We start from the raw sequence: 15118 nt of genomic DNA on the forward strand, positions 1-15118 counted from the left end.
AAATTCTTAGGAGCAAAGTCTGACAGGCTGAGGAGCCTCCCTTCTGTGGGGAAGAGAGACCCACCCCCAGGCCGCCACAGCAGGGTGAGGCAGGCTTTAGATCATAAGGCTCCTCAAAAGGAGCTCCACACTCCAAGGACTCCAGATCAGGGGATGAGGGAGAAGTTGGTTTGGTCTGTGCCTGGGACCAAGACGGAAGCATCCCAGCGGCCGCCCCTCATCCTCGACACACACACAGCAGGGGTGTCATCATGGGCAGGGTCATGGCTGAGACTCCTCCAGGAATGGTCTGGATGCCTGACCAGTCGCTCCACTGCCCAGCTTAAGGCAGATCGAGAGATTAGTGCTGAGGCCCAGCAAACAGAGGGAACACGGGCTGGGGGTGGGGGTGGAGGGGAATGGAGCCGCCCAGTGAAGCAAGTCATGAGGCCCGGCCCTGACGCAGCTCACGCATGAACCACCGGGGAGCACAGCCCCAGCCCCACTCCTACTCAGGAGTCACACACGCCATAAGGGAAGGCCTGTTCAGAGGGCTGGAGGTGGCCAGCCAGGATTTCACACGCCAGAGAAGGCTGCCACCCTCAGGAACACAGCCTACTGTGAAAAAGCAAGGCTCCTTGTGGATAAACTCTACCTGTGGGCACGTGCCAACATCAGAGGAAAATGAATTTCTACACACTGGGTGCCCAATCATAAAACATTACAGAGGGAATGAGTTCCATGATCTCTTCCCCACACTGTCACACACAAAATCAAATAGTAAATTACATTTTATTTCATTTACAGAGAAGTTGGGGCAAAAAGGTGGTGTCTGGAAAACAGCACACAGGTGAGAAGCACCAACGAGAAGCCTGTTATAAATACGCCAGTGCGCTCTAAGTAGAGTGAATGTGGGGCCCTGGGAGGCCGTCTAAGCAGGAGCATCTCTCTGCTGCCCTCTGGGTTTGGACCCTTCCCCGCCTGCCAGCAGCAGCCCCCTCCACACCCCATCCACCACAGCCAAGAGCACAGGCCACACACACCCCCACGAGTAAGTGAAGTTCCCTTTCACATCTCAGCAGCAGGTGTGCAGGGAGCTGCCCGGTGGAGCCGTCACCATGGGGGAGGCTGGGCAGGCTGAGGACAGGATAATGAAAAACTCACAGTCCAAAGTCCCAAGGCTTGACACGTGAAAAGTCCACCCTGTCAATCCTGACGCCCTTCTCCAGCTCCACAGGCCGAAGCAGTTCCCTGCGGTACGTCCTCTACCCCTGCCTCGGGCAGTAGGTCCCCCTCCCTGCCCCTGGAGTGCCCATTGGTGATGTGGAGTTCCTGTGTCCAGGTGGCTGAGGGTTCCGCCCTGGAGGCAGAAGGCCGGTTCCCAGGTGCCAAGGTCCACGTGGGGCCTCACGTGGGGCCTCAATGGCCAGGCACTAGAGCAGCTTGACGTAATTCTGTGGGATCAGCCCCCTCTTGCCATTCAGGGTCCCTTCTAGCCAGCCGGGTTCCCTCGAGGTTTGCACTGAAAAGAAAGAGAAATCACTTTTTATCAAAACGCTCCCAAGTCCTTGTTTCCTGAGGAATTCACTGCACCACTGTGTACATTAAAGGCTCAACCAGAAGAGAAGGGGGCCCATGGCCGGGTACAAGTGCTATTTATAGGATCTGCCCCTCAGCCACTACAGTCCCCATCATTCCTCCTGCAGCAGCCTCCTAACCAGTCCCCCAGCTTCTCGTCTGGGTCCTTCTAATCCCCATGCACAAAGGAGCTCAGGGAACTCTCTAGAACACGGAGCTGATGACATTCCCCTGCTTGAAGGCTGGCAGGGACAGGAACAGACCTCAGCATCTACTGGTCAGGTGCACAGACACCCGGTCCTGCCCAAATCCCCAACCTCCCCTCTTACTCCCCACCAACACGGTGCCTTCTGCCTCTTCACCAGGTGGTCTTCCTCTTAGAGACCTTTACATACCCTGTCCTCTGGGGAGACTCCCTCGACCATTTCCAGCACTCCCCAGGCCTCACGGACATGTCTGGGCACCTGTCTCTATGCCACACAGGATGGGGTGCTCCTGCGGTCGGGGCCTAGGCCGCACACATCTGAACACAGTGTGGGGCAAACTGTAGGCGTCCAGAAGTATCCATGACAGATACAAAAAAGGACTGCAGGCTGGACAGCAAAGGGCGCAGGGTCCAGGCACTGGTCACCAGGCTTTGGAAGTAAAATACAGCAGCATTTAATGGCCCCAACTGTGGGAAAGCCGCACTCAGGCCTCGGCCAAGGGCCAGGAGTGAAGTGGCGGCTGCGTGTGGAAAGGGGAGGACACAGACGGCCCGGAGCTGGCCGAGCCACGCAGCTGGGATTCACCCCCCAGAAGAACAACTACCCGGTGTCAGAAACTGGTACACCCAGCCCCGGGCCCACCACACAAAACCTGCACCTAACAGTACTTTCCTCGGTGTGCACCACACGTTCTTGATTCTCTTCTGAAAGGCTGACTCCAGCTCAGCCAAGCGGAGTTCGTCACCCACTGGTGTGTGGCGGCCACCGTGCGACCTCCGCACACCTGCTCCCTCGGCTCCGAGGCTCCTCGTCCGCCCAGGACTGGATGACACCTCCTCAGCCTGCAAAGAGCAGCTGGGGCGTCCTGCCCGCCGAGGCCAGCCTAGTGCTCCAGACTAAGTCAGGGACCCCCTGGACACACCAGTCATGTACCGTGGGGGAAGGGGGGGGCGCGGGTGTGAGCGAGAGTGAGACAGAGAGAGGGTGGGAGGTTGACTGTGACTCTCCTTCTTCCACTCTAGGTTCTAACATGACACCGGGACCCCTAGCATCATGCCGGGCACATGAGGAATTGTTTAAAGAATGAATAAGCAAATGAACAAGGCACGTGCTTCCCGGGCAGTCCAGCAGCCGGTCACCTTCTTTGCTCGCTCACTGATTTCTAGCCTGGAACCGGTCCTCGGAGCAGGATTTTCTCACTTATTCCACCTCCCCTGCCCCCAAGCTGGCAATGTCATCAGAACAGCAACCTGGAGAGCCTCCATGGAAAGGGGCCCTGGGCTCAGGACAGACTGCCTGGAGGGGAGTCTCCCAGCGGACAGATGAGAGCCAGGTGCACCTGGGGAACGACTGAACCCTCGGAGCCCCGCCCAGCCTCCTCCCCTGCAAAATGGGTTACCAGCACTTGGCCTGGAGGAATGCTACAAGGAGTTCGTAAAATAGCTTATGGAAGAGCACCTTGGAGTTGCTCACTGTTTCTTCTCCTATATACAATGAACGCCCACTCTTCCCCGAGTGGGTATTAATAGACACAGGCCGAACAGAAGAGAAAGAAAGGTAATTTCCCATAACGCTGGGGGTGAAGAAGGCCTAAATGTGGGAAACCAAGTGGGGTCAGGAACCCTGCACCAACCCTCTTACAGACCGAGGGCCTTCTCCACACCTCACCCGCTGCCTTCACAGCCCTCATCTCCCCAAAGGGCATGAGAGAAAGGTCACCAATGTAGAGAAGGGACTGAGGAGACTCTCACAGTATCCAAGAGCCTGGAAGTGGCCAACGGCTGGGAAGGGGAGGGAAGAGAGCAAAGCACCCATAGCTGGGCCTGCCCAAGCCCAGGAAAGGGGGCTCAAAGGCTACGGATGAGGCCTGTGAGGGTCTCATCACCTGTATGAAGACTTATCCCCTCCTGGGAGCATCAGATCCCAGAAGACCCACCCTAGGCTCCAAGCTATATACTTGGCTGATCAAACCGCTTCCTCCAATGGCAGTATGAAAGTTCCATGTGTCAGCCTGGTGAGGCCATGGTACCCACGTGTTATTCTACCTGTTTAGATGTAATGAACAGGGAAATCAGTAGACTCAGTAAAGCAGATAACTGGCCAGGATATGGGTGGGCCTCACCCAATAAGTTGAAGGTATGCATGGAACAAAGACTCCCACAAAGGAGAGGGTACCCTGCCCTTGGCCTGCTTTTGGACACAGACTACAACTACTCCCTGGGTCTCCGGCCCATTGGCCTACCCTGCGGGTTGTGCGTCTCCCACAACTGCATGAGCCAATAGCTATCTATGGAAAGTGATCCACTCATTCACAGACACAGTCATATCCCATGTGTTCTATTTCTCTGGAGAACCCTAATGCAGGCCGTTTCAGAGATAAGTGCCTCATTGTGGGGGAAGATTCTGACTCCAAGAGGCAGTGAGTATAAGTGAAACAAGGTCCTGGCTGGAACCCTGGCACCTTCAGGACTGAGCAACCCTGGTTGATTTACTTCATCTCCTCTGACCTCCATGCTCCTCTTTTCTAAAAGAGGGGAAGCGATAACTCATTTGAAGTTACTGCAAAGACTAAAATGAGACAATTTACATGAAGTGTGATGCCACTCATACACCACGTCCACGCCCTGTGCACCACAAGAAAGGGCCCTGCCCTGCCACTTATGAGCCGTGTGGCCCTGGGAGAGTCACAGATCCTGAGGAACCCAATCACTGTGTGATGACAATTAAACCAGTGCTCCCTAGTACAACTGTTTCTATTGTTATGAAATATATACACAATTTACCATTTTAATCATTGGGAAGCATGCAATTCGATGGTATTAAGAAGAGTCACAATGTTGTGACCACCAGCACCATCTCCATCCACAGAGCTTTTACACCTTTCCAGACTGAAACTCTCTGTCCCTTCAACACTAACTCTCCATCTCCTCCCCAGGCTCCTGGGACCCTCCATGCTACTTGCTGTCTCTGTGAATTTGCCTATTATAGATATTACATATAAATGGAATTACACCGAATTAGGTCTTTTGTGACTGTCTTATTTCCCTTAACATAATACCTTCAAGGTTCACCTATGTTGGAGCATGTCTCAGCATTTCATTCCTTTTATGGCTGAATATTCCACTATACGTTTATCTACTACATTTTATCTGCTCATCTGTCAATGAACATTCGGGTGTTCTCCCTTTTGGCTACTGTGAAAATGCAGCTGTGAACATGGATGTCCAAACACCAGGAACATGAGTCCCTGCTTTCAAGTCTTTGTGTACACATCCAAGTGGAACTGGACTGAATGGTAACCTTGTGACTCATCTGTTTAAGGAACTTCCACGCCGTCAATGTGGTTCTGGCCAGGCTCAGAAATAAGCAAAATAAACAGCATATTATTTTGAGATCTGTACGTGTGCGATGAAGCTGGGTTTTCACCATAGCTGGGGTAAGAGAATGAGATACAGTGTTCAACTCTGAGCTCGAGGTGGTGTGGGGGGCATTAGGTGAGGATCTGGCAGAGGAACAGCTCTGTGTCAGTCATGCGCTGTAGCTCCCTGGTGTCCACTATATTATGATGATGCTTCATAACACTTGAATATTTGTCATATGTGTTGTTTTTATTATGCTTAAAAAAAAAAAAACCCCACCCAAACCAGAACTGAGTCCATATTCTGTTCTGAAGAAAGCTTCTTTCAAATTATTCTTGTAACTGGCTCCCATGCCCCTGTTATTATGAGGATGCCATGGGAAAACCACAGTGAGATTTCACCTTGTACCCATTAGGATGACTGTTATCAAAAACACAGAACAAAACAAACCTGAGCAACGATGTGGAGAAATCGGAACCTTTGTGCCTTGTTGGTAGGAATGTAACATGGTGCATGGAGCAATGTGAATGTAACAGAGCTGTTCCTCTGCCAGATCCTCACCTAATGCCCCCCACACCACCTCGAGCTCATCAGGAGTTGAACACTGTATCTCATTCTCTTACCCCAGCTATGGAGAAAACCCAGCTTCATCACACACGTACAGATCTCAAAATAATATGCTGTTTATTTTGCTTATTTCTGAGCCTGGCCAGAACCACATTGAATAGAGCCTTCTGGCACTCACCTTTTTTTTTTTTTTTTTTTTTTAATTAACATGTAATGATTCCCAAAGGTTAGGAATATATCTAGGAATACAACTGTTGGGTTGTGGGGTCTGTACAGATTCAACCTGCCAAGATAATGCTAAATTGTTCTGCAAGGATTACTCTTTATATATTTGAGATATTTAAAACGAATCACCTGGAGTTTTAAAAGATTAATCTGGGCCGCACCTGCTCCCCAAAGCATTGGCTCAATCACATATCCACATGGAAACGAACAGTCTGGGAAGCGCTGCTGAGAGATGGCCAGCTCCCAGACACCCTCCCACCAGGGGGCCCCTTCCAGTCGTGCCTGGCAGCCTACAGAGAGGGACACCGCTCCCTACTCTGATCATCTGCCAGCTGAAGGACCGCCTATCTGGAAAGAAAGCGGGACTGACTGGCCACCCAGCAAACGTGTTTCCAGAGTTGCCCAGGCCCAGAGAGAAGGGAAGGTCCATAGGGCAGTCCCAGGAATAGAGGCTGCCCTGAAACTTCACCAACATCACCTTCCTAGGGGATGTGGGAGGCACTTCCCCGGAACAACGGCTAAGCATTCATGTGTCTACGATACAGATCAATCTTCAGCCTAGAATTTAAACTCAAAACCTACCTTCAGATCCACACGGTAAGAGGAAAAGAGCAAGGAAGAACTATCAAGCTACTTCATTACTAAAGATCCCTTTCTCTTCCACACTCTGGTTCAGGGTTTCTCACTGTCGTGTACATTACAAACCACAGAGCTACTGATGATGTAGCCCATGGGCCACTTTAACCTGGATTTTGTCTTTACCAAAGGGCACTGGATGCCATAAACCAAATTCCTATGTTGCCCATATGAGGTACAAAAGGGGATTACACTGCAAGAGGCTTTACGATAGCTGCTAAGGCTCCAGTGCAAGTGAACACAGAAAAAGGTCTCAGACATTTTGGAGGCCAGAGTATTGCTGGTGTGCACAAAGGAGGTGGTCCTGGCCGTATTCCCATGGCCAGTGCTGTCACAGTGGCCACGAAGAGCTCTGCCTTGCTTCATGGAAGCTGAGGCCAGATGAGCTGCCCATCTGTCCTACTCTGTGTCAGTCCCCAGAAGGAGAAGATCCCAAACCATTCAAGGAAGAGCTTCTCTACACATTCTAAGCAAGCACCCAATGAATTATGCATTTTCTGCTAAGAGATCTATTACACACAGAGATGAAAATACAGAGTAAAAAGAATAAATGCTGTTTAAGAGCCTTTGACATTCTGTACCTTTTAAGAACTAGCCCTAAGACACAGCAAGTGTCAGGGTGTAGGTTCTGAATGTGCTCCTCTGTGTCGGCCATGCTTCTCTGTGCACCTGTGGTAGGACCACAGGGAGCATACACAGGACAAGGTGCTCACATAAAATAAGATGCTCACGTGCTTGGGTAAGGGAAAGTGGCAACATGTCAACAAGGCAGGTGCAAAGCAGCTGGCCTTGAGGGAGGGACTGAGGAACCACTGAACCAAGTGACCCAGACAGAGATAGTCTCCAGCACTCCAGGGAACCAGGTCTGTAGGAGGCAGCACGGAGCCCACCCACAGCACACCATAGTGCGCCAAGCATGGCTCCCTGCTTGGCAACATCCTCCGTGGACATCTGTGCTGTTCTCAAAGCCCCACCTACATCTATGGCTCCAAAAGCTACCTTGACACCACATCACTCTTACAGGCATCCTTGAAGATGAGGATGGGGAACTGGATCCAGAGAGAGCTTAAAGAACTTGTCCAAAGGTACAGGGAAAGTAGAAAAGCCAATCTGATCTTAAGCAAAATAATGACATGTGTGCGTGTGTGTGTGTGTGTCTCCTGCAAATCATTTAGGGACGTCAGAGGTAGAGAAGCTCAGTCTCTCGTGTCTGACATCTGCTAGTCTTTCCCCTGTTGCCCATGCTGGCAGAAACTGGATTTGGTTGAGGTCCTGACACTCATTCACAAGTCTGTGTGCCCAGAGGAGGGGCCCCCATGGTTCGGATTGCCCTAAGCCCTGGCCAGTGTCAGTTTTAGGATGAGCATCTGACCTTGTGCTGACTACTGAAACATGAGGACAGGTAAACTAGGGAACCTGTTCTGGGAAAGTTTTCCCATTCTTAAAAAACACAAGGATGAGGCATGCCCTTCTGCGAGGGTCCAGCACAGCTATGACATCTGGACTGGCAGCCATCTCATCCCACTGGGGAAGCCAGCCAGAGGCCCCTGACCACAAGCCCTGAATGGCTCAGAAGAGACAGATCTACTGTGATGGTGATGTTATCTTTGAGAATGTGAATTAACCAAACCTTCCAGACTTAATCACCGTAAGAGCCAATCCGTTTTCGTGACTGAGAACTGGCTGTATCGGTCTTTGTTACTTGCAGCCAAAGACATCCTCACAGATATACCTTCTACAAAGGTAAATATCTCATGAACAATACATTCCAATACAGGGATTTCAGAAGCTCCCAATCAGGTCTAATCACACGACGTAAAAATTCACCATCATTTCTCAAATGGGTGGGTTTCGACACTACTGCCTCAACGTTCCCTCCTGCCCTGTGGGGTGCCAGTGTGTGACAGGCCTGGAGTAGGGCGGATATTTTACCACGCTCTCCTCGCAAAAATCGCACATATATGTGTTTCGGTGATTGAGGAATGACCTTGCTTCTACTCCAAGAACAAAATTCCTCTATAAAGTATAATTCTGTCATATGTGGGGTTCTGGTGGGAGTGTTGTTTGTTTTCTGGCACTATCAGGAGTCCCTGGCTCTCAAGAGTATATACCACACACAGGCAGAAATGCATTCTAAATGAGGCAACTGGCAGGGCGCTGGGGTGGCTCAGCTGGTTAAATGTCTGACACTTCTTGATTTTGACTCAGGTCATGATCTCAGGGTCATGAGACCAAGCCCATCAGGCCCCGTACTGGGTGTGGAGCCTGCTTAAGATCGCCTCTCTCTTCCCTTCCCTCGGTCCCTCCCCCTCCCTCTCTAAACAAACAAACAAACAAACAAACAGGCAACTTGCTTTCTAAAAAAGACAATCAGGGGTGCCTGGGTGGCTCAGCGGGTTAAGCCTCTGCCTTCGGCTGGGTTGTGATCTCAGGGTCCTGGGATCAAGCCCCACATCGGGGTCTCTGCTTGGCAAGGGTCTGATTCCCGCCCCCCTCCCCTGCCTGCCTCTCTGCCTACTTGTGATCTCTCTGTCAAATGTAAATAAATAAATAAATAAATAAACAATCGCCAGCAAACACTGCATGACTGACGATATACCACTAAGTGTTGTGTTGATATATTCCACATATTCCAGACATTCTGGCTGACCGACCATTCCATTCAAACATATAAGATCCTCACTGCCTCCCCAGAACTCTTTTGGGCAGCTCCACCCACACGCATCACTGTTTCCACAGCAACCAGTGAATTTCATAATGAGTAAGACTGTTAAGGAAGAAATCAGGAGAGGGGGAAAAGAGATAAACAATGAACCATAGGAGAAATCTGTGAAACATTAAGCCAGGTAGAGCTCCTAAATGCTTGCGCGTGAATATTAAAGACTCAGACAAAATCCAATACACAAAGCCAATACCCAGATCCAGAGAGTCACACATTATCCAAATGAGCAAAAATCACGTAAAGCGTAAGAATGGGAAGGGAACTATAAACCAACATTTTTGACAAGAGTACTCTTCTGTAACTCAGATTTGGCAAACCTGACACATTTAAGAGGTTTGGCTGGGGACTGTGGGAGAGGAAAACAAAGGATGCAAATTAGACGTATTTCTTAATTCCAAATGGCACTAGCTTCTTTACATCAGGAGAAAGGTATCCTAAACAAAGATTCACAAGAGTTCAAAGGGCTGGAGAATCATAAAGATGAAAGCTGAAGTGGAGTTCCATGGCCCTCCCTGCTCCCGGCCACCGGTGTTCAGTTCCTGGCAGCCAACGGGGCCAGCTCTCTCCCACCCAAAGGTCAAGGGATGGACGTGTGCCCCTGACAACCCCATAACCAGTGACTGCTTACTCTGGATTGTAGACATTCGGAGGGGACAGAACATATGCTACCACGGAGCTCCCACTAACACTTACCGTCCTCAAAAATTGCTCCTATCTCAAAAGATAATTCTGAGCTGTGTTCTGCTTCGCATGGATACACCGCTCGAGCCTTCCGATTGACAACGCTGAGAAGGGAACATGAAAGACACAAATTAAAACGTGAAAAACCAGGAGGGGGAACCTCACCTCCCCCCCAACCCCACCCCTTCCCAAATCTCATTTACATACCACCAGTGGGACAACTTCCAAAAAAAAAAAAAAAAAAAACAAACCAACCAAATAGCAGTGAAATGAACACCAGGCACAGCTACAGCACTTGATTTTCAAGTAAATGATGGGTTTCAAATTCAAATCTTTCTTCAGGGAGCTTCTCCGAGAAGCTTTCACTGAACCTCATCACCTAATTCTCCTCTCTGCCTGGTGGAATGCCGTTTCCTATCGTTCAGCATTATGGGAGCCACAGGGTGTTTACTTCTAAGCACCATGTTCCTCTATTAGGAAAAGCACCCTATCTTGAGACAGAAGGCGAGGCAGTGAAGGGCAGAGGTGCACGTGCCCCGAGTGACTTGGGCAGTGCACAGCGGAAATCTGTCCACACGGATAGTCTGCTTCCACACCACTCTGGAAGGAGTTTGTGGCTCTGAGTCGGGTCTTCTCTATTGGACCCCCCTTGCGTCTGCCTCCAAAATGCATTTCAAGGCTAATAAGCTTCTCGCTGCTTATCAAAATGCCCTCTGTGCCCTTCTGGGGAAAGAGCACGCCAGGCGAGGAGGGAAACCATGGTGTCAGCCAGATGCAGACTGAAGCAGAAGGAAGTGCCCCACCTCACTGGAGTGGGGGAAGCCAGGGAAGACAAGAACTTCAGCCGACCACCCAAGATGAAGGGCTTACTAGGCCAGCTCCTTTGACTTCTGCACAATGGGCCCATTAAATGGCCATGTTAACCACTGTTCCTGGGACCCTGTTCACTTTCTTAAAAAAAAAAAAAAAAAAAAGTACTTTATATTCATGTATAATGAGCTCTTCCAAAATAAATGGCTTCATCAACGCATAAGAAGCACCAAACAAAATAGAGGAGGACAGCAGATTCAAGCAGCTCTCACATAAGCCAAATTTCTCCAGAGAATGTATTTGCTCTTGAACCAAGCACCGCCTGAGACAAGGTGGTCAATGTCACGCATGAGCTCCAGGAGGCTTGAAGAACCTGAGCACCCACTTTCATGTGGGGAACACAAAAAGCTGCTCAGGCTGATCGGGCCTGGGTGCTGCCCCGGTCTTCGACATCATTCTCCACTCCCCATACCTTTCCGGCGGCTTGTCCACTATGGCGGCAGGCAGAGAGAGGGGGGAAGGCGGGGGCTTGGGTGAAGGAGGTGTAACAGCCGGGCTGCAGCTCGGTGTGGTCGGGGACTGTGTGTTAAGCCACTGGACCATGGGCGATCGTGTCTGGCAGGGGCTGCAGACAGAAGTTCGAAGGACAGGATTAATAGTATAAAAGCCACAGAAAACCAAATACGTGACACCCCATTCCCAAACGGCTAAGACAATAGCTTCCTTATCTCCCCCAGTGACCAGAATGGGACTGAATTCTCACTAGGTCTGTAGCCCCAAGAACCACAGTCCAAAGGAGAGATGCCTCGTATTTCTCCAGGTATGTGGACAAGGTCAAGTCTTGTCCAACCTAGCACTGTATCCAGTTCACTAATTAGGACACTAGAATCCAACTGCCATGAACAGTTACTTAGACTTTGAAGTGCTCATGTTCTCTGCTTGTAAGTGAAGTGTCAGAATCTACAGTTCAACTTATGACCTTTCACTCCAAAAACTTAACCCATGGCCTTTCAATGTTTAAAGCCCTTTCCTCTGTCACATACACAGGGCAACTCAGACAAAACTGCAGCTACGAATCAAGATTAGTCTAGAGTAGACCAAAGACAGCATTAATGAGAGAAACCCATGAGCAGGAAAAAAAATCTTTAGGGACCTTAATGTTCCCTAATATTTGCAAATTTTTTTTAAAGATTTTATTTATTTATTTGACAGACAGAGATCACAAGTAGGCAGAGAAGCAGGCCCCCTGCTGAGCAGAAAGCCCGATGTGGGGCTCAATCCCAGGACCCTGAGATCATGACCTGAACCGAAGGCAGCGGCTTAACCCAATGAGCCACCCAGGTGTCCCAATATTTGCAAATTTAAAAAAAAAAAAAAAAGCTAATGTAAAAAGGTCAGGGAACAGACTCACGGAGGGGCCTCTAAACATGAAAAAGAATGCAATATATAGGTATGGATCTGAATTAAGTTATTCTTTAATTATCTCTAAACTGGAGGCTGTGACTATGGCATATGAAGCTTACTTTAAAAGCACAGTGACGAAAGTTGCTCATTTCAATTACATTTCCAACACACATGCATTTCAGTGGCTGCTACACCCAGATGCTCTTCACCTCAAATTCACCCGCTTCAGCTAAAACCAGTTTCTGTGAGCAGCTCCCTTATCCTTCCACATTCCTGAGCATTACCTTTGCTTCTTTCCTCTGTAGCAGAGCTAACATCGAATTCTATCCATTTTTACTTCCCCTAGCTCTCATGTTTTTCCGTTCTTTACCTTCTCATCAGGTTGCTTCATGCCTGGGTCACCACTGTGGTCTCCTGGCTCAGCCCCCAGTCCAATTCCTCCAACTCAAGTAGCTCAACCAGCCAGCCTCAGCCACCTGAGACCCAGTCTGCCCCATCCGTCTCCCCAAGAATGAGTGCACTTCCCAACCTGCCCTCTGCCTGCTCTCCTGATGGTCCTGCACCCTGCCTAGGTCTCTTCTCAGCTCTCAGGCTCCCCAACCCCTCTGCCAGCCCCAGTCTGTCCTTTCCTCAACTCAGCTCCAGGCCTGCCTCCCCGAATGCTTCTCCTTTGGTCTAAGTCACAGATCTCTGAAGGCCCAGCCCAAAAAGAAATGGGAGGGCACCTTGGCAGGAGTTATTCTGTGATGGTTTCTGAGATTTCTCTTGCCTTTGGGGTAAAATCGGGACTTTAACTCTTTCCATAGACCTCACAGAGCCAGGCAGAGGGCTAGGCATGTGCAGTCTTCCACGAATACCTGAACAACCATTCTACAAACTAAAATTGGATTTTACAAATCGAGTACATGGAATATTGCATTCCTGACTTGATAGATAACTTAGTACAGTAGCAGGTCTCCTATCCTTTGATCAGAAAAGGGGAGAGGGGCTCACATTTTTTCAAAAAATAACATTTTTTGAACAATTTGTTTACAATCTCCCCATCCAGCCAATTCATGTGGAAGTCATAAAACCTGTTTCATAACCAAGCAAAGAAATCTATAAATCTCAAATGGTCTGTATCGCCTTATCAGAAAATGAGTCTTAAGTGGTGTCTTACTAATCAGGAAGGAACAGGAAGGAGTGACTGGAGCTCTGACAGAGAATTTAAGGCTGCACTTAGCCAAACAATTGCCATTTCATCTCCCAGCAATTATTCAAGGTGCTGGGAGGGCGGTGGTGGCTGTAGATGAGATGTTTTACCACACCCCCATCAGCTCTTTCAGGTCATAAATAGCCTAGTGATTAAATGACCACCATCCATCTGCAGAGAGGGAGGACAGCTACAGGAGGAAAGATAAAGTAACAATGGTGACTATACTTATAAGGCTCTTTAAAAACAAAGATCATAAATTTTATAGCTATTATCTTCTTAATCCTCACTTTTTTTTTTTTTAAGTGGTTTACTTTTTTGTAAAGGAAAAGCACTCCTTTTGGAAAGTGAAAGAATTGTTGGTATAGCAGGTGTTCTAGGTCTAAGCCCATCCCTGAGCTCGGCCTTCTCCATCCTGTCCCAAAACAGGGATGCAGACTCAGCAATCCTTGTTCAGGGTCAAGTTCTCAACATCAGCTGTTTTTGTTTGTGTGCTGTGATCTTTTTGATGCCCTTCAATATATAGGTGTGCTAAGCGACCCAGAACTCACCAGGTCACCCACATAACTGAGACCTGTTTCTGTATTCAGTTTCCTGGGTTCTCCCCACAGTATCTCAGAAACCTGAGCCAGTCACTTCTCCTTTGGATTTCAGAATCCCACACGGCCACAAACTCTGTGAGGTGGAATATTCAAAAGAGGTAGCAAAACCCAAGTCTGGAAACAGTGTCTATGGGGAGGAGGCATCAGAAGTCACAGGGAGAATCAGAAAGAGGAGACCTACGTGGCAAAACAAAGTTTGGAAAACAAACAGAACAGCTGCTGGGTCGGATACAAGAAACTTTTCACAGGTTTCTCCACTGGGAAGGACTGAGGAGGGGGGCAAGAAGTGGTTAAGTAAATAGAAAGTCCTAAAACGAATTCTCACCTCAGCCAACAGAGGTCTGATAATGACATGTTTCATAGGTGTTTCCCACAAGCAAACTGCCCAAATTTTTTTTGAAGGGAAGAAATTGTAAGCATTAGCTTCTTTACATAAACTACTTTCTCCACAGAATTTGGTGGGATGCTTTGTTTGTTTGTTTGTTTGTAATGAAGTTCAGTAATTTTTTTGACTATAGTTTACACCTGAACAATGTGAGAATTAAGGGCACTGACCCCCACACAGTCAAAAATCCACATTTAACTTCTGACTCCCCAAAAACTTAACCCTCCCCCAAAATGCCTTCTGTCGACCTTTGGAAGCCTTACCGGTAAGAATCAATTCACCCATATTTTATATGTTACATTTGCATTATGTACCATATCCTTAAAATAAAGTAAGCTAGAGAAAAGGTGTTTTAAAGAAAATCGTAATGAGGAGAAAGGACATTTACACTACTGTTCTGTAATGAAAAAATCCACATCGACATGGACCGGCACAGATCAAACCCGAGTGTTCAAGGGTCAACTGTTTATTCAATGCTTCAAATATACTACTTCTGTTTTCCCAAAAAACAGCAGAGGAAAATGTTGTTTCTGATATTTGCTTTCTATTCTTTGATTTAAAACACAGGGCATTTTGGAAATGGCAGCCCCCAGGAACGGTCTCACAGTTTTTCTCATCCTGAGCCCTAAGGCATCCCGGTACATAAAATTAACACCTCTTCTATACAACTAGAATGGTTCCAACTACCCACATGGTGGGAGACAATTCTTGACGGCTTCTTGTGTAGTGCGCTCCTACTGAGCAGAGAGGCACTGTCTGCCTTTGTTCTAGA

The 15118-nt window shown here is 48.6% G+C and overlaps 1 protein-coding gene across 1 annotated transcript in view; it reads right to left on the bottom strand.

Annotated features, from left to right (window-relative positions):
* Positions 1-752: 752 nt before the first annotated feature.
* ARHGAP10 (Rho GTPase activating protein 10) overlaps positions 753-15118 on the bottom strand; it is a 317977-nt gene continuing 303611 nt past the window's right edge. Inside the window, exons 21-23 of the mRNA XM_045078333.1 lie at positions 11236-11388; positions 9966-10057; positions 753-1501 (exon numbers count right to left, since the gene is read on the bottom strand). Of these exons, the coding sequence (XP_044934268.1) occupies positions 1413-1501; positions 9966-10057; positions 11236-11388 (334 nt within the window). The 3' untranslated portion in view covers positions 753-1412. The remainder of the gene's footprint in view (positions 1502-9965; positions 10058-11235; positions 11389-15118) is intronic.

This window comes from Mustela putorius, unplaced genomic scaffold (genome assembly GCF_011764305.1).
Source record: "Mustela putorius furo isolate JIRA1106 unplaced genomic scaffold, ASM1176430v1.1 tig00000242_pilon_pilon_pilon, whole genome shotgun sequence".
Classification (NCBI taxonomy): Eukaryota; Metazoa; Chordata; class Mammalia; order Carnivora; family Mustelidae; genus Mustela; species Mustela putorius.